The sequence below is a fragment of the Haplochromis burtoni genome, unplaced genomic scaffold, assembly GCF_018398535.1.
Source record: "Haplochromis burtoni strain Fernald_Lab_line unplaced genomic scaffold, NCSU_Asbu1 Contig_318, whole genome shotgun sequence".
NCBI lineage: Eukaryota > Metazoa > Chordata > Actinopteri > Cichliformes > Cichlidae > Haplochromis > Haplochromis burtoni.
In genome coordinates this window covers 1-20889 of record NW_024582679.1, presented here as the reverse complement: position 1 = coordinate 20889, position 20889 = coordinate 1, and the positions used below count along the sequence as shown (strand labels likewise).

The 20889-nt window shown below is 40.0% G+C and overlaps 3 protein-coding genes across 3 annotated transcripts in view; 2 read left to right on the top strand and 1 right to left on the bottom strand.

Annotated features, from left to right (window-relative positions):
* fdxacb1 (ferredoxin-fold anticodon binding domain containing 1) overlaps positions 1-3683 on the top strand; it is a 4501-nt gene extending 818 nt beyond the window's left edge. Inside the window, exons 2-5 of the mRNA XM_014339774.2 lie at positions 50-206; positions 1420-1623; positions 1735-1893; positions 1989-3683. Coding sequence (XP_014195260.1) covers positions 50-206; positions 1420-1623; positions 1735-1893; positions 1989-3210 — 1742 coding nt within the window. The 3' untranslated portion in view covers positions 3211-3683. The remainder of the gene's footprint in view (positions 1-49; positions 207-1419; positions 1624-1734; positions 1894-1988) is intronic.
* Positions 3684-4987: 1304 nt separating this feature from the next.
* alg9 (ALG9 alpha-1,2-mannosyltransferase) lies at positions 4988-13838 on the top strand. Its single transcript, XM_014339775.2, has 15 exons — positions 4988-5158; positions 7638-7773; positions 8566-8700; positions 9073-9143; positions 9393-9481; positions 9777-9912; positions 10205-10292; positions 11041-11146; positions 11397-11519; positions 11784-11938; positions 12074-12203; positions 12284-12431; positions 12542-12671; positions 12760-12890; positions 13076-13838. Exons 1-15 carry the CDS (start codon positions 5019-5021, stop codon positions 13197-13199), a joined length of 1842 nt encoding a protein of 613 aa, XP_014195261.1. The 5' UTR covers positions 4988-5018; the 3' UTR covers positions 13200-13838.
* A 51-nt stretch (positions 13839-13889) lies between these two features.
* On the bottom strand, positions 13890-20757 carry layna (layilin a). The gene is made up of 8 exons (XM_042228330.1): positions 20260-20757; positions 20117-20137; positions 19571-19865; positions 18196-18356; positions 18074-18118; positions 17935-17994; positions 17739-17835; positions 13890-16174 (listed from the first exon to the last, which is right to left on the bottom strand). The coding sequence occupies exons 1-8, from the start codon at positions 20333-20335 to the stop codon at positions 15463-15465; spliced, it is 1467 nt and encodes a 488-aa protein (XP_042084264.1). The 5' UTR covers positions 20336-20757; the 3' UTR covers positions 13890-15462.
* Between the last annotated feature and the right edge of the window lie 132 nt (positions 20758-20889).

Below are 20889 nucleotides of genomic sequence, written 5' to 3'. Positions count from 1 at the left end.
TCTTTCTTTCTTTCTTGCATGCTATCTTTAACACTGTTTGTTCTTTCAGGAGGGACTGTGCTGTTTGAGGTGGATTGCACAAAGCTGGGGGAATGCGCCTCTCTGCAGGGCCATCTGTTTGACCGTGTGGTGTTCAACTTCCCTCACTGTGGGCGAAAGAGTGGGGTTAAAAAGAACAGAGAACTTCTCAGAAACTTCTTCCTCAGGTAGGACTGCATCATGCCATGATCACAACATCATCACACGCATCACTTGCATTCATTTCTATATATGCAAGAAGCCTAAAAGAGGCTTTTGATGCCTCAAGCTCATCATTATTGGGGCTTAAAAGTTTGTATGTGTTTTTCAGTTTGTTTTTATAACAGTTTATATCCCTTTTTATGTGACATGAACTGGAATAATTGCAATTTATTGCCTCAATATAATTGATATCATCACTTAATCTTGCTTCTTGTGTCTACTTAAGGTGTTTTAGGCAACTAATGACCAGGTTATGAAAGCTTCTACAGGATGCTCAGACCCTTCTAGCTGTTATTTGATCGAATAGTTACTGATTTAAATAAATATGTAAACAGTTTTAATGGCACAATGAACGGAGAGAACCACCTGAAATAATAAAGCTTGTTTCTCTGTGGTAAGGCCTTGTTACCATGGGGAAAGGGCAGATTTGTTGAGAAAATAGCCTTTTACCCCCACTGTCACTATCAAAAGGTCAGTTTTTCATTCTGGTTTTCTGATTTCTGTGGCAGTCTCAGCAGGAGGTGCACCCGCCTGTCAGGAGACTGGGAGTCTCGCACTTCATTAATTTTTTTTTTCTGGCTTGGCACTGTGATCTCAAAATGATATCATCATTTAACCTTGTTTATTGTGCCTACTGCAACATGTTTTTAAATTAAAAATCGGAACTGTTTATATCGGACAGTGAATGGTCGTGCTTGAAATTCTTTTTATTTATTTAGTATAATTCTGCAGAAAACACAAAATAATAAAGCCTGTGGTGACAGGTTAATTTATTTTGCTACCTTGGAAAAAAAGGCAGATTTATTGAGAAAACTGCTTTTCCCTCAATGCCAGTATCAAAATCTGATTATCTGCTATCCGGTTTTCTTATCTGGTTCTCACTGAGTCTCACTAGCAGCCCTGAAGCATGCCCGCCTGTGAGTTCGCTTGGTGTCTAGCACTTTATTAAAGTTTTTCCTTGCTTAATTGTTTCTTTTGATCTCTAATAAATAAAGAGGAAATAAAAATTTTTTTCTTGCAATCACTAAATAACAAACCTGCTATCGTGAGAAATTGAGCTGTGTTATTGCAGGGTAACTGAATAATAATATTTGCTTCTTTGGTTATTAGAAAATAATCCTTTATGTACGTGTCATACATGTATTGACATTTTAAAATGTGAATTTGTTGTTCTTCCAGTTGTGTTCAAGTGCTGGCTGAAAGCGGGGAGGTTCACGTCTCCTTGTGCAACGGACAAGGAGGAACACCAGTGGACCAGCCGAAGCGAGAGTGGCACAACAGCTGGCAGGCGGTTGCCATGGCAGCGGAGGCAGATCTAATTCTGAGTGCCATCCACCCTTTTGAAAGTGATAAGCACCAGAGCTACAAGTGCACTGGATACAGGTAAGGAGTAAAGGTGAGTCTATGTATAGAAGCAACCCAGCTGTATCTCTTTGTTTGTTTTCCTTGTATGTTTGCATGCCTGGCACTAATGATGATATCGCTGCTGAACAGGAGCCAGGATAAAGGCTTTCATGTGGAGAAAGCTTTGGTCCACATGTTTACTCGCAGCATCCCCTACACCCCTGCTCATTTGCTGAAGGTGGAGGAGGTCGTTGAAGGAGAGAAAGTGCAGTACGAAATACCAGCAGAGCTCAGTGATTACATATTCAGGTACAGTAACACAGTGGCTACCCGGGTGTTTGCACCACCAACACACACACACATAAATCACATAAATATAATTACAACCTCTTTTCTTTCATCAGGAGATTTCTCTACTCAGATTCTGTCCACCCTGTCAAGTTGGTGCAAGATTTTCTTCTCGAAGGTCTGGCGAAGAAATGGCCGGTCTCCATGATGACAGAGACCATCCCCTTCCTCCTCACAGCAAAACAGCTGCAGACACACTGCTGTGGAATCGATGGCGCACAATGCTACTGGATCCACCTGCTTCAGAAAGACCTCACCTCTGACACTGATACCTCTGCAGACAAAGAAAATGATCCGAGACCCACAGAAACTCTGCTGCCCACATGTCTTGCCTCAAATAAAGGAGATAGGGTGAGAATCAAAGGAGTTGAGAGCTTCAGGTCAGCATGCTCTCTTGACATTGATGCTGAAGGGGAAAGTGGTATGCACATGCTACGTCCATCATTGCTCCCTCAGATGGAAGAGCTTCTAGCTAAAAAAGAGGCGATAATTAACGCCGATGGTCATGGTGACTGTGAGGGGAGTGATGAAAGTGAAGGAAATGAGAAGGATGAGTCCTGTGGGAGCTGTAATGGTGTTACCAGCTTGTTATATGGAATTAGTGGTGTGGTTTTCAGAAATGTACCCATCGGCCTCTGGGCTATGCCTGCCTTTCACGAGCTCCTCATCCAAGGTGTTTTTCCTTCAGAAACTCAGCCGGGTAAATTGCTCGGAGAAAAGCTGGAAACGCTACTTGCTCCTTTTGGCGTCTCCATAGTAACAGAGCAGGGAGGTCTGCGTCTGAAAGCGCAGCCAGTGGGTTTGGTTGGTAAGGTGTTTGCAAGCGATGTAAGTGACAACAACAATCATGTCCGCATCACTGCGTCTCTAAATTTGGACCTACTCGCCGTGCTCCTGTTCTCGCTCCCTGACTGGAGGCTGCTTTGGTCACATGACCCACGTTTCTTAAAACAATTTTCATCCCACCCATCGCCGGGGACTCCGTTTCATCCTTTTTGCCTGTATCCCGAACCTTTCACCTTTGACATCAGCTTCTGGACTGGGCCTACGTGGGAGGAGAAGAATTTCCACGCGGTGGTCCGAGAGGCTAGTTGTGGGACCGTGGAGCAAGTTAAACTCATTGACAGGTTCTCACATCCTGATCTGAGCCAGACCAGTTACTGCTACAGACTCATCTACCACTCACACACACATGCTCTGTCACACACACGAGCACTCCAGTTTCACAAACACTTGGAGACTCTACTTTCCTCTCGATTACAAGTCACCATCAGGTAGCCATCACTTGAAACTCAGAGAAGAACGGCGATTTACACTCTTACCTTTAAGAGGCATTATCTGTTTATATCTGCATAGAAAATGATAAATGTGTAATCTGCAGCTAAACAGTGTTTACAGTTGTTGAGGTGTTGTTTGCTCTATTGTGTCTACATTGTGATTGTAATTCTGTGTATATGTTTGTGCTTCAAGGAAACAATAAATCTGTTATTTAATGTAAATTTTTGGCCTCTGGAGTTACTGTAAAAGAGTAAAAGACACATATGGTGCACCACATGGCAACATCGTGACACTGACATAAAGTAAACAATTCTCAATAAGAACAGACTGAGATTAGTTAGTGGTCACATTACACACACGTTGTAAAGATGTAAAATAAATAAATTCCTTTATCTAACTGTGTCACAAAAGAATAAACACTTACCACAGTACTCTGCAAAAGTATTCAGCCACCCATAATTTCTTTATATTTTGTGTCCAGGGAGTCAGACTTTCTTGCAGTTTTAAAATAGTCTTGTTTTCTTTCTGACTTCATTCAAACATAAAAAAAGAAACCTAATAAGTGTTGTATCTACACATAATAGACAACCTAACAAAAAACTGTTTTAAATTGTACCTTTAGGCACTTTGTTACTAGCAGCCTTTTATGAAAGCACATAATTTGTTGCCATTCCTTTAGTTGAAACATGATGTTGATGTTATGGAGTGATGAATCCAAATTAAAAAAATGTTTTAACTCAAATTTTAATCATATGTCCGGAGAGATGTACGAGAGCCTCTCTCATTGTTAGGGCTGCGTTTCACCTAGTGGTGTTGTTAAAACTGGAGAAATAATAAACACAGAAAAAGTACCATCAGATTCTGACTCACCATGCAATGCTTTCTGGAAAGTTTCTGATTGCCAACAGCTTTATTTTTAGCATGTCAATGATAACAAAAATACTGCTAATGCAGTGAAACCATGGCTCGATAGAAAAACTCACAATGTAACACTATCATTCACTGATTGGTCTCCCCAATGCCTCAAACTTTTTGAAGCTTTGAAGACATGACATGACAAGAAAGTTTACCTAAAAGCGTTCAGGCTATGTTAAAAAATAAAGGTGGTCACACATGTGGGGCAGCAAATGCAAAGGTTATATACATTTCACTAGAGCAAGTTCTATGAGTCACGGTACTTTCAGCAAGGAAAATGTGATGAAAATTATTACTTGTGAGATTTTTTAAGATGTTTTAAAAAAAAATGTAACTTTACTTTGCAGCAACACAGATCAAATCCAAGGGAAGAGTTGCGGAGAAAAGATTAAATAGAGACAATATCATAAGATCTGAAAATTAACAAAGGTTTTTAACAGTTGAAACAAAGCCCAGTTTGGTGATTTTTGCCAAAAATTCAGAGGTGAAATGTAATTTTTGTAATTCCTGCTGGTTTCATTGAAAGTTTAGTCTGTGAACTGACCTAAAACTGGAACTAAAAATTTATCTTAGGTCTAATTTTCAGTAAGCACTGATGCATGTTTTATTGCCTTTACAGAGTGCTGAGTTCGCGTTTATTTGAACTTCTTTGATTGACCTTCCCCCCACACACATTTCCTTATTTTATTTAAACGTTTTTATTTATTTATTTTTAATAACAAATACGTTTAAATAAATAAAAGTAATCTAAAGCGAACTGAAACTTTACTGAATCGCAGTAAAGAGTACTTGTAACTTAAGCGCTTAATTGAACTGTATGATTAGAGCTGTCAATAACCGGACACAGCCGAAAATGAACGAATCGCGACTCGGAAGCAGTACCGTCGGTAAACATGGCGGCCAAGGCGCTTCGGCAGCGAACCAGGCGAGGCAGCAGACAAGATGCAAACAACGTGAACGTCCCCGCCGAAACTCGGGCACCCAAAGAGGAGAAAGTCACCGATGACAGCAAAATCACAGAGACTCGGCAAGAGTGAGTATAAATCCAGAGGAGACACAAGCTGCATGAGGAGGTGTGACTGACAGCCTGAGCAGGGGAAGCTAGCTAAGCTAGCTACTTTGATACCTTAGTAAGTTTTGACTGTAACGACACGATAACAACGCCTGGTAATGACCATTGAACAAACTACACCAGTGTGTATTTACCTTAATATGAACCATAGTGGCTGTTTAGCTGTGTGTCCACCGTACTAACTAAGTTGCGTTGTTTATGTTTTAGCGGAGCAGTAAATCGCAGTGGTCAGCTCCATTCATTCTGTTAGTGTCAGATATGTGGTAACTGGCTGTGGTGCCAGTTGTGGCGTGAGTAAACTCGTGCTCTGGACCGACACAAACACTTGTTTGAGACGATTGGGTGGTGTTGTTGTTGTTGGGGAAAGTGACAATTTGTAAGGTGACGTGTCATAAAATACGTAACGTGAGGGTCAGGGCTGAGCTGCAGCTGAGCCGACTATAATCTGACTAATCTGATGATGGGCGCGAACAAAGGAAACACTGCAACACATAAGCAACACTGTGAACGCAAATCACACGTTTGTATTAGTGTGACCATCCACACAGTTCTCTTTACACGAGAAGTTATTATAACTGTTAGACAATAAAGATATAAGTATTTCCTAACCGATAGAAAGTGCACATTATTTATATATTTTACAAGATGACGGTGTGATCGGCTGTGATGTGTGGTTCGGAGTCAGATCTGGAGGTGGCAGAGTTGAAATGATAACATTTTAACTGGGAGTGATCATAATTGACAGAAATGAGAATATCTGCTCAGACCAGAATCATATGTATACACTGCTCAGAAAAAATTAACTAACATTTAGAAAAAAAACATCAAATCGCAATGGGAAAAAATCTAGCTGGGTATCTATGCTCAGATGGACTGGATAATGTATTAGGAATGAAATGATACCACATTGTTTGATGGAAGACACCCAGAAGTGATAAAATGATGAGACAGGATAGTTGCTGCTGCTGAAATTCCATTGCAGCAACTCAAAATGCCACTTAGGAGTTTGCATGGTCCTATGTGGTGCTAATAAGATGTGGGATGGTGTCCTGGGGGATGTCCTTGCAGAGCTGGACCAGGGCATCACTGAGCTGTCTAAGGTGCAACCTGGTGGAGTCGGATGACCAAAACATAATGTCCCGTTTTGGTCAGGCTAAAACAAAGCCAGTCATTGATATCAATTCCTTCATCCTTCAGAGGACGTTGGGTTCTCAGGCCACCCTCGTGAAGTCTGTTTTAGATTTTTTGGTCAGAGATATTCACACCTGTGGCATGCTGGAGGTTATTTTGTAGTTCTGGTAGTGCTCATCCTGTTGCTCTTTGCACAAAGGAGCAGATACCGGTAATACTCATGGGTTAAGGACCTTGTGCAGCCCTGTTCAGTTATCCTAGAGTAGCTGCCTGTCTCCTGGAATCTTTCCCATGCTCTTGAAACTGTCCTGGGAAACACCAAAAGCCTTCTGGCAATGCCACATATTGATGTGCATCCTGGAGCAGTTGGACTACCTGTGCAACCTCTGTAGGGCCCAGGTATTGCCTCATGATACCAGTAGTGACACTGACCCTGGCCAAATGCAAAACTAGTGAAAAAACAGTCAGAAAACATGACTAAGGAAAATGTCAGCGGCCTCCACCATGTAAAACATTCCTGTTATAGGCAAGTCTCATTGTTGTCCCTCAGTGGACCCGTTATTAATGTCATTAACAGAAAAGCAGCCCTCTCTGTTATTTAACTCACCAATATTTGATTAGCCATTGTAAAAAAATAAAATAAAAAATACAGAGAAATATGGAACTATATAAATTTTTGTGTGAAAAAAGTTTGTTGATGCTGATATTTCTTATACTAAAATAAATATCACACTGGCTCTCTTTTTGTTGTTAATAACTCACAAAAAAACCATTGGTTTAAATAATTTATCAGATACTTTTAAAATACAAAATCCAGAGGCAGGATAAGAAACATAAAAGGTGAAAAGAAATTGGAGAAAAATATAGAAACAATAAAAACATTTGAAATTGTTATTCACAATAGTACTAATAATGTTGGTTTGGAAAAGAGAGAAACTGTTTAAAGAGTATTTCCTAAAGTAAATATGAAACTGGAATAAATTTGGAGAAAATATTTAAGTGTTTTGTAAAAGTGAACAGAAATGTGAGCTGGAAATACACAACAATTTGATACCACACATGCACATTTTGGGATTATCTGTGTTATCTTAATTGGTATTTTATTAAAAGCAGGCACACGAGTGTAGTAAAGCAGTTAAACTGGTATGTGATAAAACACCCACTCAGTGCTCACATAAATGTTTATATTATTTAAGATATAGACAATTTATTTTTTATTTGTGTAAAGGGAATGTTCTGATTTATATTAGCATAAGTATATACATATGCATTGAATGAATGTTCATATTAATCGTTTTTTTTGTAATAGGTCAATAAGTCGTGGGGGGCAGGTATGGGCTCCAGAAGGTTCGACTGCATTTAAATGCCTGCTCTCTGCACGCTTCTGTGCAGCTTTGCTCAGCAACATCTCCGACTGCGATGAGACGTTTAACTACTGGGAGCCTGTGAGTACTGATCTCTGCTGTGGGGCATTTGAAAGTGGCATAGTGTAGGGCTGTTTGATATAACGATATATATCGGATGACGATATAAAAACATCTATCGTTTCCTATTACGCTATCGTTTGTTTTGTGGTAAAATAAACTGTTTACAGCAATGTTTTTTCATTGTTTTGATGGTCACTGTAGTGGCTATATTAATTTCTTAAAGTTCTCTCTTTCTCTTACCACACTATGGACGAACAAGCGTCTGTTTTTACCTGTTGCCTTTAGCAACAATGATGGTAAAACCACTGCGTGGCTCCGCTGTCGGCTTGTTTGTTTTCCTCGTAAACCTTTCACAATAAAGCTCAAGATCCTGTTGAGACTTTTCAAAATAAACTGAATCACGTGAAAGAGTATGCAGAGAGTTTATGGATGAGAAGCAAAAAAGAGCCATCAAGTGCTAAAAAATAAACCTTAGAGTCAAACTTTGAAAGAAAATGGTGGCCGTTACAACTTATGTCTAAAAATTTATAGTTTCATGCATCTGTTAAAAGGCCCAGCTGGAAACACTTCACGCAAGTTGAGTTGCCAGAGATTTACAGAATTTACAGAAAATGTTACATTTTTGTGATTTATATCGTTGTCAGAGCGATAAATGTGTTATATCGGGATATGAGATTTTGGTCATATCGCACAGCCCTACCATAGTGTGTTGTGTGACAGTTTTTCTAATGCCTGCTTCAGAATCATTTTGTAGCATCTCTCTCTTGTTCCAATGGATTATGTTTGTCTTTTATTCCTGTGTTCTGACAGATGCACTACTTGCTCTACGGCACAGGAATGCAAACATGGGAATACTCTCCACTGTATGCCATCAGGTCCTATGCTTACTTATGGTTACATGCACTTCCTGCTTGCTTGCACGCCCATGTTCTACAGACAAACAAGGTAAGTATCGCAAGCTCGGATTTTGCCATGTGTTGACGTTCCTGTATTTTATAATAGGGATGCACCGATTCTGAAATTCTATGCTGATCCTAACACCACAGTGAATGCATTCTGTGTAAAATCTAACAAGCTCATCATCAGTATACTTTTTCTTTTTAAAATTGAAAACTATATTTACCTGCAGGACATGCTACTTCTATTAGAAGAAGCTTTAAACTAAAATCTGCATAGACTAAAAAGTTCAATATTCCTCCACGGTGCATCTAAAGTTTAAAATACATGAATTCACACATGCGTGCACACACAGGTGTGTGTAACGTTATAGTGGGACATGTGCAGTAGTTTCAGGCTTGTGTTATGACTGTGTTGCAGGTGTTGGTGTTCTACTTTGTGCGATGTGTCTTAGCATTCTCCTGCTGTGTCTGTGAGCTCTATTTCTACAAGTGAGTTTACCCTCCTCTTAAATGCAAGGCATGTTAGCACTTTGGTGTTCACATTTTGGGATAATTTTGTAGATGTCTAGAATCATCTGTTACAAAGCAATTTTCCTGCAGCGTTTTTTTCTGATTAAGATATGTTACTAAAGTTAAGCATTTTTATTTTGTGTGTGTGTGTGTGTGTGTGTGTGTGTGTGTGTGTGTGTGTGTGTGTGTGTGTGTGTGTGTGTGCGTGTGCATGTGTGTGTGCCACAGAGCAGTTTGTAAGAAGTTTGGTTTGCACGTGGGTCGTTTGATGTTGGCATTCCTCGTCCTGAGCACAGGAATGTTCTGCTCCTCTGCAGGTTGGTCGTGTTTAGCTACATTTCTGGGGACTATCAGTTGCCTCCATCCTTACATCTGTTGGTTTTTACATCGAGCAACTCATTACAAAGCCTTGCTTTTCTGGCCTTTTGGCAGATCACTGATCAAGAAGAGCAGAACTGCCACACGAACAGTGTGCAGTGTTTGCCTCTAAGGAACATTTCATATTTATGATTTATTTCTCCTGTGCTCCCATTAACGCTGTAGGGATTGTAGAGACATTTTTGTGTTTGTGCTTTGTCTTTTTCTGATTAAAGTTTATTTCTTTCTCTACAGCTTTCCTACCTTCGTCTTTCTGTATGTACACAACACTGGTTGCCATGACGGGTTGGTTCCAAGACTCAACACCGTTAGCCATCATCGGCGTGGCTGCCGGCGCCATTGTTGGATGGCCATTCTCTGCATTGATCGGGTATGACTTTAAATACTGGCATTGCAGGCTTTTAACTATGTGTTAATTGTAATACAGCTTTTTTGAAAAAACTTTACACCTTAAAAAAATTTTTTTTACTTTATTCTGGATATAAATGTTCACGGGCTTGCTTGAATTTTCAGTGGAGTTTAATTCTTTTTAGTTAGTGCAATACAGCCAACCATTGACAACAAAAATGTATCACTTGTATCACGTTACAATAACATATGAACTGGGATGAATGTGAGCCGGATCAGCTACTGTGTCATTGAAGTTTCTTCTCTCTCTTTAGACTTCCAATTGCTTTCGACTTGCTTGTGTTGAAGAGGCAGTGGAAGAGTTTCATCACCTGGTCATTTATTGCTTTGCTTCTGCTGCTGGTAAGAATATAGAACTACTAGAATAATGGGTTTCTTTTCTGTCACAGGTAGAGCATTCCCCACAAAATCTCTGTGGACGTACCACAGGGGCAGGAATATAATAATGCATTTTGCTGTTATGTGTCACATTGTCACAACATATGTAAACTATACTAAAAAATATTGGGCCACATACACCTACAGGTGCTGCTCGGCCATAGAAACCCATGTCATGACACTCTCAGTGGATAGTTTTTATGCTGATGGTTATTCCAGTGGAGGTTATTGAGTCAGGAGGATTTCAATGACACACTGTGCACCTCAGCGCTCACTAACCTAACTCTGTAACTTTATGTCCTCTATCACTTTGTAGCTAAGTTACTGTGGTTCCTAAATCCTTCCACTTTGCAGGAACACCTCTTACAGCTGATTGTGGAATATCTAGTAGGGAAGGAATTTGACGAATTCATCTGTTGAAATGATGGCATCCTATTATAGCACTACGCTCAAAATCAGAGAGCTCTTCAGAATGATCCACTGTTTGACAGATATTTTTTAAAGCAGACTGCATAGCTAGGTTGGTGATTTTCTTTTAGTTTGTGGCAATGGGACGAAAAACACCTGAATTCAAAGATTTAAGAGGTGTGGCTTAACCCTTTTGTCCATCTGTATCTGTAGTTCTTTGGGAATTATAGCATATTTTTATGCAGGAGCTTAATGTTTATGTGACCTGCATCAGTTCACTTTCCTTCTCATCTTGTGTTCTCAGGTACCTCTGGTGGCGGTGGACTCTTTCTTTTATGGCAAACTGGTCATAGCGCCACTCAATATTCTCCTGTACAATGTCTTTACACCACATGGGCCTGATCTATATGGTAAATGACCTGTTTTGTCACATTTAATACCTCAATACATCCACATGTGATATTTATATAAAGTATGAGATATTTAGGATATACAATGTTGGATATGCCTTTTATGAATTGCCTAATTTACTACAGTAACTGTTGGACTGATAATACGTCAATGACAATATTAAGCAAATATTAAGATTTAACAGTTTGTCGCTGCAGTTTTTGTTGGGCACAGGGTAACTTCACTTGCTTTCTGTTGTTTAATTTCCAGGTACGGAGCCGTGGCATTTTTACTTTGTAAACGGCGTCCTGAACTTCAACCTGGTGTTTGCTCTGGCACTGTTTTCCCTGCCACTCACTGCTCTCATGGAGACACTGTTACACAGGTTCAATGGTGTGTTTTCCTGCGTATGCACAAAATATGTTGATTTTGGCTTGTTACATTTACATTACACTTGTAATGATTCACTCACCTATATACATTTGTTCATGATTTAGTCCAGGTAGTTACCCTCATCTACTGTCTCACATTAACTCCGGTTAGCACTCTTCTAAGTCACTGTGCTCCACAGTGCAGTATATTCAGTATCTTCCAGCACATTTACAGGGTTTACCTTTTGTGATTTCACATCGTTGTACACACATGTGTTTTCTTCAGTGCAGAACCTGGGCCGCCCGTACTGGCTGACTCTGTCTCCCATGTATCTGTGGATGTTGGTTTTCTTCACTAGACCTCATAAAGAAGAGCGTTTTCTCTTTCCTATTTACCCTCTCATCTGCCTCAGCGGGGCAGTTGCCCTCTCCTCATTACAGGTGTAGTTTACCATTGTCTAATTTTGGCTTTCAAAGCAAAACAGCCTGCTGCGTTAGTTGATTTCAGCATTTTTAGGCTCATTTGGTCACAAATGTGCACGTAAATGAAATGGATTTTATTCATTTTATTTACAGAAATGCTACCACTTCCTGTTCCAGCGATACCGACTGGAACACTACACCGTCTCCTCGAACTGGTTGGCTTTAAGCGCAGTGGTGGTCTTCGCTGTGTTGTCACTGTCTCGTTCTGTCGCCCTCTTCAGAGGTTTGTGTGTGTGTCCCATTTTCCCTAAGCACCAGCATCAGCATTGAGCGAAGGCTTATGATATTTTGGTCTGTTTACAGGCTACCATGCCCCTCTGGACCTGTACCCAGAATTTCACCGCATTGCCAAGGATCCGACTCTTCACTCGGTCCCCGAAAGCAGGCCTGTCAGCGTATGTGTTGGCAAAGAGTGGTATCGCTTCCCGAGCAGTTTTCTTCTCCCACACAAGTCAGTGTCCAGAAAATCTGCACAGGTTTTCAGTGTCTGATAAAGTCTGTAAGGGTGATTTCTCATTTTTATGTTTTTACTAAGCTAAAAGTCTCTCTTTTAATCTCCAGCTGGCAACTGCACTTCATTCAGTCTGAGTTTAAGGGGCAGCTGCCTCAGCCGTATGCCTCTGGTCCTCTGGCCACACAGATCATCCCAGCTAATATGAACGATCAGAACCTGGAGGAGCCAAGCAGATATGTAAGTTCCTTAGACGCAGACATGTTTGCTAACTAATACTGTAGTTAAGAGCAAATAAATTAAAAATGTATTTGTCTTCTCTGTGCAGGTTGATTTAAAACAGTGCCACTACTTAGTGGACCTAGACACAGATGAAGAGACGACGCTTGAGCCACGTTACTCAGCCAGCAAAGAGGAGTGGACTATCATCGCTTATAAGCCTTTTCTTCAAGCATCAAGGTAGTTTTACAAGTAAATATTTTACAAATAAGTGTAAAAAACAGTAAAATTAAAATCTGTAAATGAAGGAAAAAGCATAACGTATTGCAGTTGAAAAGAAAAGGAAACATCCTGAGAAAATGTAAACATTAAGGAGATCTACAATGTGAAGCAGATTGTTTACATGTAAGGCATTTTTCTCTCAGGTCATCTCCTCTCTTCAGAGCGTTCTACATCCCATTCATATCTGACCAACACATCACCTTTAGGCGCTACGCCATCTTAAAACCGCGGCGGCAAAAGCAGCCTCGTAAGCGGAGCCACGGCTGACCTTTTACACCCGAACCTGTACAGTTGTACAAAATCCCAACAAAAGACGTCAATCACCTCTTCTCAAAACAGCTGGTATTTGTGTGTCAGTGTGCATGTTGTCTCAAGAAACCTTTGAAGCTATCAGACCCTTTAAAGACATCAATCCCCCTGTTTACTTGTCATCAACACTACACAGACTCTCTGAATATCACCACCCTGGACCACTTTTTGGTGACCAAACAGTGTTTGCGTGTGGATGAAAGGCAGAAACGTATTAGAAAAAGTTGAGAAAAATATGTGGAAAAGACATCAGTCTGCTTTTGAGCTTGTGTGTGAGACAGTGCATGTGAGAGTGAAAGAAAATGCTTGGCAGGGTATCAGCTGGACGTTTTATCTTATTTTGTATGCCTGTGTTGAGCCGGATGTCTTTAAGGGGATGCACACCACAAAATATTTGCATTAATTCAGCCCATATTCGAAACTTGAAAACGTGGCCTGACTGGAGGAATTTCTCTGACCAGTGAAACGCAGAAATCCTCTCGCGTCTGGGCTTGAACAGTGTCCTGTTGTGTGCTCTGTCAGGTATGAGTGTGGAAGATAAATAAAACCAAGGATGCTTAAGTAATTTAACTTAATAAAATCATGATTGACTGTGAATATAAATCCGATGTTGTTTTTATTGGGGCAGTAAAGTCACTCTTTGACAGGTTGGCTTTTCATCTCATTTTATTGGAATATTCCTTATGTAGCAAACATACAAACCACTTTCACTTACAGGAGAGATATCAAGACATAATACATTCTGAATTAATAGTAATAATGATGATGCTTTGGTTTATATTACACTGTAATAGCATGCCGTAATGTTTGGTTAGGCTGCAGGCACTCAAGCTAAATTGTAGCCGCTACCGTTGCACTTGTTGTTGTTTTTTTTAAGAATGGCTTTGATAAATACTTTAATAAGTGTGTAAAATTAAGGTCTCGTCACAATTTAAGGCAATATAAAACCACACAGGAGATAAATACAACCACCTGCCACGAGCAGTACTGGTTTATTGTGTTTAATCTGTTTGAGGTAGCCCGCATCTCTCAGGTATACTTGGGTGTACAACAGTTTTCAAGCACAGCAAACATAACATAAGTTCAAGACCTCAGTTATCTTACCAAGCAAGCACAGCATGACACGACCATGCAAAACAGGCTGCTACACACACATGAAAACACACATGCTTTTATAGACAGAGATGCTCATAATCCTCAGAGTCAACTGTAAACGTCTACATTTTGGTAATGATCCCATGTACACAAGAAAATGTGAGCTTAGCTTACAGTAGGTGCTTCTTTACTGGGTCATTTCTGTAATGTAACTGTATTATGGCTCTTTCCAAAAACTTCCTATGCATGCATATATTGAAATATTTGCTTGGATGCTTTAGTGAGGTCCAGATAAACTCTGGAGGCTTTACCATTAGGTGACCTTTGTGTCAAGGGTACTCCGGTGGTTTGGAATTGATCTCGTGTAATATTGTCACTTTGGATCATTTTTAAATAGGACGAAACTTTAACCTGAGACATTGTCTTTGTTATTCCATGCATTTTTGTTTCTTCTAACCCCAAACCTACAACACTTTTCGTTCCGCCTTTGGAAGTTTTAAAGCACAGAACGGCACAGATTGAACGGACATCGTTTAAGGCATTATACGCAGCCCGTTCAGGGTAAACTGTAAACAGAAATCAATGCGTAAAATTGTGGAAATGCCAGTAACAGACTCCCCTTTTGTAATTGTTGCTTTGATGTATTTCTGCCCCTACCTCCCTGTAATAAAGTCACAAATAATCCTATGACCTTGTCTTCAAAAGAAATTCATTACAGTAGGTCTGAATGATTCTGAGTAACCCAAATCTTTTCGTTGATTTGCGTTCTTTCAGTAAGCATCACTGTAGAGGAAGAGGCTGAGACATCACGAAACGGGAGCACATCAAACTATCTGCATAAACAAATATAACTTATTTGCGCCACCCGGTTACTTTAGTATTCAGAGACAAAATTGTGTTCATTTACCAAAAACGAATGCCTACACAGACTAGTCTACCAGCAGGCTACAGGCTGAATTATTGGGCCAGCAATAAAATATAAATTATATATTTTTTCAACCTGATTTTCAGTCCTTTAAACATAACAGACTAGAAACATTTAAAACCATGCACAGTCTTTAGCCACTCTCTCAGTATCATTCACTCATTCAGTGCTGTACACATAATAAAGGAGATTTTGAGGCAATCAGTAATTTTCCCTGTTGATCCATTCATGCTCGTTGAAGTATCTTCTTCCACCGTCCAAATTCAGCCCATTTCTGTAGCAATCCACATTTGCGTTGTAGGACTTTCGGTTTCCGTAGGTTCCGAGGCTGGTTCGGTAAGTGTCTTCCTTTCCATTGGTGAAGTATGTCTGATACAGGTCAGCTTTTCGTGTGTGACCTCCAGGTCTTAGTTTGGGATCATAGAGGTCACTCCCCGCTGTGGTGCTGCCATCATACAGTCCGTGGTCCCTGTATAGGCTGCCGCCGAAATGCTCGCTCTTCGTTGTACGACGACCCAGACTCTTGTCGTAGAACTCTCTGTGACCCGTGCGACCCAAACTGCTGCCACTCACGTCCCTCTTCCCTGAGCGGCCCAAGCTGGTGTCGCAGAAGTCATGAGTGCCACGGCGCCCGAGGCTGAGGTCGTTGAGGTCAAAGTTTAGGAAACAGCTCTCTGTGCTTGCAAGTGTCACAAAGCCGCTCTCTGTGTCCCGACCCCCCAGATTATCGTAGTCACCAGTTGGTGTGTCAGGGGAGGGGCATAAAAAGGAGGTGTTCTTGGTCTGCGGGCGAGCTGACACGAGGTCGTCATCCTTCTGGGAACGAATGACGTTGTAGACATCAGTTGAAGTTGGGCTTGGGCACAGTCCTGGGTCTGTTTGACATACTTCGGATTTCTGCTGTTTCCTCCTCCTGTCACACACAGAGAGAGAGAAGACACCAAACAAGACACCTTAAAACATTCACGCATACGGAAAACAACATGACTCTATCTCCACCATTATGGATTGTTACTGTGTGTTATGAGCACACCCCACATACATCATTGTGAATGCTGCCATAAATTAATATTGTGTATTAATCAACATTGAAAATACTCCTCCTCAGTGTACTTCAGTATGAGTCATGTCTATGAAAAACTGCACATCTCAGCTGTGTTTAGAAATCTCTCAGACATTTTAATTTAAAAAAAAAAATTAAATTTTTAAACCATTTCGGATTTGTCAATCTATAGCAGAATAAGTGCTACTGATAGGGAAGAAAAGTGAGCATGTAATTGGAAGAAGAGCTCAAATAATGCTATAAAGAGGAAAACCCTTTTTTTTTTTTCTTATACCATTAGAGGTAGAAATAGGGAAAGTAGCAATGCAATTGTGGTTAGACGTTTAGATGCAGTCGTCATGGGCATGAATATCACAGTCATTTTGAGCTTTTAATGATTTCTTTAAACAGTTGTTTTCCAGAGTGAATATGATTGTACTGCATAAATCTTTAATAACGTTAAAGAACAATAATTGGGTGCACAAATTTAAATTTATTTAGGATTTTCTCTAATCCACACAGGCTCAAATATATATATATATATATATACACACTCATTTAAATCTTTTAATAAGTTGTGCTGAAGTTGCTGAAGCACTACAGTGTCTGTTAACTTGCCATCACCAGTGTGTGAATGTGTGTGTAAATGGGTGGATGACTGAATGTGTAAAGCGCTTTGGGGTCCTTTGGGACTAGTAAAGCGCTATACAACTACAGACCATTTACCATTTTGTTAATGATCAGAACTGATTAAAACTGCTAGTTTCCTTTGCCAGCATATAAAGGATTTATTTAACAGCACTCATTGGACTGACCAATACTTAGAATAATAAGAATGTCCTATGAACTCAGTGAATATCTGAGAAGGATGTTGGGAAGGTTGCTTGGAGCAGATTTCAAGATCATCAGTTCAAACAAGTGTACACAAATACAAATTATTCTGATGTGCCACCACTTTGCCAAGGTCTAGTAGAAACTCAGATTTTTTTTTTTAACCCAGATGAGTGTAAATTTGTTTAGGATTTTTTGGAAGAACCCAGAAAGCTTGAAGGATCAAACCTGCCATGAACTGAAACATGAACACAGTTGGGTGACCCAACAGGCCAATGATCTCAAATATACTGAAAACTGAATTGGGAAACATTAATCTCCTCAAATGGTTAAATTTCCCTTAGAAAGTTACACTGCAACCAGATGCTTTTGGTAGACTTCAATATGGTTGAGGTTGGAACTTTGGAAAGGTCAAATACTAGTGGGGATGTATGAATAATTCTGGCCCTGTGTGGATTTAGAGAAAATCCCAAATAAATTCCACCTTTTGCTCCCAGTTACCATGAGATTCATGCCCACTGTGTGTGTATGTCACCATAACCGCATGACATTGCGGTCTTTAGTATTCTTGCATTTAGTATTTGCCTTTATTTTGGATCCTCACCGTCGGACAATCAGCTTGAAGCAGCAGACACCTGTCACTGTCAGCAGCAGCAGTATGAGGGGGATGGTGGGAATGATGATGTAAACCAAATTCAGAACTAAATAAAAGACAGACAAGATACAGATTTAGTAATTGTTGTGTAGGTCGAAATCTGTCTGATTTTTTCACAAATGATTGAAATGTTTATCATCGTGACCTGTTTGGTTGTGGTTGTGATCATTTGGATTCCACGGCACCACGGGTGAAGGGAAGACATCTGTAATGAAAGCTATCAGTCTTTAAACATTCAAAATGTCAACATCAGCCTAAAAGCTAATATAAATTTTTTTTTTTACCTGTTTGAGTGGAGTTAGGTGAAGGAGAAGGTTCCAGTGACTCCTCTGGGGAGAAAAAAAATGAATTCAGCAGTAACAACAATTTCAAGTCAAACAAAAATTAAATGACCTCTGAGTAATACCTGCAGTGTATTTGCAGATGAAGTTGTTCTTGGTTTCACAATTGTCGTCGTTCCACTGGAACATGTAGAGCCCCCCTATACCAGGAGGAGCGGACGGTTGGTGATACATTACAACGCACACCTCATAACCACACGATGGCTCATCCCAGTGCCAGTTCCTATACAGACGCACACAAAGCAACCATATTTTTGGCAACACTGGAGAAAAAAAATCTATAATGACTTTTCAAGGTATTGTAAAGTAACGTGAGAGGTAACTAGTGTCCCTTCGACCTCGTCGAGCTCTGCTGATCCGCTGCTGATTGTTTAACACCAGATATGAGCACATATGAGTATTATAACGAACAAAAATGAAATAAAATGTGACAATGTGATAAAGCAACGAAGTGTTTGAAGTCTGACTTTTTTAAAGACTGAGTAATGGATGCTTTAACTAATTAATCATTTTTTTAGTCCTAATGAAGGAAAGAAATAAAAGATATTTTAGTGTTTTGCTTATTAAGATGTACACTATTTAAAGCTGGCATCAAAGGTTTCAAGTTAAAAATAATTGTTGAATATGTTACAGCAAAACTTAATTGCAAGATTTTGTGCTGTACTACACTACAGACCTAAAACAATATCAGTTGTACTGCAAAAAAGGGAGCATTTAACCTTTTTCACGTGAATCCTTGAAATAAAGATTTTTTGTCCTGTTTTTTTTCTCTTCTATTTCTACCAAGCTGGTTTTGACAACGGCAAGGCCAATTATATTTATATAGCACATTTCATTACAGGTAAACTCAACAAGTTTAATACAAAAATGAAAAACATAAGTAGGTCTGAAATAACAAAAGGTAGCATTGACACTAACACATTTAAATCTTTGAGCAGATCAGACAAATGAGAAAAACCTGTCTTCTCACACAGACTATAAAGAGATGGACGCAGCCACTCAATCAGCTGATTAGTGAAGTCGTGTTAAGAAGCCATGAGTGTTTGCACAACCACAGTTTTTGGTCATTTAAATTCAAATGTGCAGGGGAGGTACACACACTTATTCTCCAACTACACAAACAACGAACATAGCTTCACGTTTGTCGTAACTTCATGTTTTATTTAACACTATCCAAAACTGCCGATTTAGTCATGCATGAAGTATTTTCTGAGGACACAAAGCCAGCTAGAGGCTGTTTACTCATAGATTTCTATGCAAGTATTAATAAGATGGTTCAACCCCTACATGCTGTTAAAAAGAATTCAGCTAAAATCTCTACAAGCTACATCCATCTTTTATACAGTCTATGTTTTCTCATCTGGTGGAGTTTTTTTTTTTTTTTTTTACATCTCTGCTTTAAAATGAACTTTTCACAAACTGACTCTCTGTTCCGAAATAAATGTGGACTTGCTACCATCCAGCCAGTAATACTGGGAAGAGCAGTCCAAGTTGCTATCCTCGCCTCCATGGTTTCGGCGGAGACCTATCCAGAAGTCTCCATCAGTTGGGCGGAGCTCTGTGATGAGCTGCTCTATGATCTTCTGCTCGGACTCAGACTCCACGCTCAGGAGCTGCCCCCCATCCCGTCTGCAGGCGCGTTCTGCCTCCACGAAGTTCAGCTTACGGCGGAGCTCGGAGAAGTAGGCCAGCTTATAGCATGGCTTCCCTTTTCCTGTCTTGCACACGCGCTGGCCTATAACACACATACACACACACACCAACACCAACCCACCACACACACACACACAACACACACTACACACTACCTTCATGCTATTCATGCTGGATATAAACTGAATTGGCTTCACATTTGCATTTACTAAATAGTCTGTATTACACTAACAAATAAATTACTTTGTAATAGTAAATATAGGAAAACTACAAAAATACACTTAGTTATTCGTCTTTATAGTGTTTCAGTTTCAGTAGAAGTACAGTGCTTACCTCTGGCTTCAAATATATCTGCTTCAGGAGCCCAAAGTTCAGCACACAATCAGATATTCAGCACATGAGGAAGCAAAAATAGATCCACACTTAAATCAAGCAGACGTATCTTTGCAGCATTTTTGTGTGTGAGTGCGTCTTACCTGTTATGAGGCTTGTGGCTGTAGATGGATCAAAGCAGAAAAGCAGCAGGTGATAAAGGATTGTCCGCAGGTCCATCTTTGTTGTCTTTTCTCTAACCACAAAATCTTGTATTACAGTTTAGTCTTTTTCATTCTGCTGTCCATTCATGTGCCAGGTCATCAGAAGTGCTCATGTGAAAGCAGATAACGGCCACCTATACCAAAAGAGGTGAGCTTCAGCTTTAGGTGTAAGAAAATGCTATAAAAAGAGGCTAAAATTAAAAAAATAAAGCTTAAGAAGTACGAGAGCGTCTCGGCTCCAGTTCTTTCTGCTGAAAAAGGGGAGTGTGTGAGACAGGAGGAGGAGGAGGAGCAGGGAGAAGAGGAGGAAGGGCTGCATGTTTGGGAGGGGGCTGTAATCTGTTAAGAGCAGTCTTAATGATTGGGAGAAGAGGCTGCATCGATCGCAAGACATCTAATCATGCAAGTGCTTCTCATCGTAAATGCTGACAAGAGGCAGATTTCACTCCTTCCTTTATTACTTAAGCTTCGGATATTATCATTACAAAAGTGTTACATGAAAATGATCCCCTCTAACTCAATCAGGGATATTTTAAGATATTCTCTCAAGTCCACTTCGCAGCATTCTTG

Bases quoted from the DNA above. Each gene is read 5' to 3' on its own strand.
- alg9 (XM_014339775.2), top strand. From the start codon at position 5,019: ATGGCGGCCAAGGCGCTTCGGCAGCGAACCAGGCGAGGCAGCAGACAA. The intron at 5,159-7,637 runs GTGAGTATAAAT...TTTTTGTAATAG, and splicing joins ATCACAGAGACTCGGCAAGA to GTCAATAAGTCGTGGGGGGC. The intron at 8,701-9,072 runs GTAAGTATCGCA...ACTGTGTTGCAG, and splicing joins ATGTTCTACAGACAAACAAG to GTGTTGGTGTTCTACTTTGT.
- layna (XM_042228330.1), bottom strand. From the start codon at position 20,335: ATGGACCTGCGGACAATCCTTTATCACCTGCTGCTTTTCTGCTTTGAT. The intron at 19,866-20,116 runs GTAAGCACTGTA...TGTGTGTTATAG, and splicing joins AGATATATTTGAAGCCAGAG to GCCAGCGCGTGTGCAAGACA. The intron at 18,119-18,195 runs GTATTACTCAGA...TTTTCTCCCCAG, and splicing joins CATCTGCAAATACACTGCAG to AGGAGTCACTGGAACCTTCT.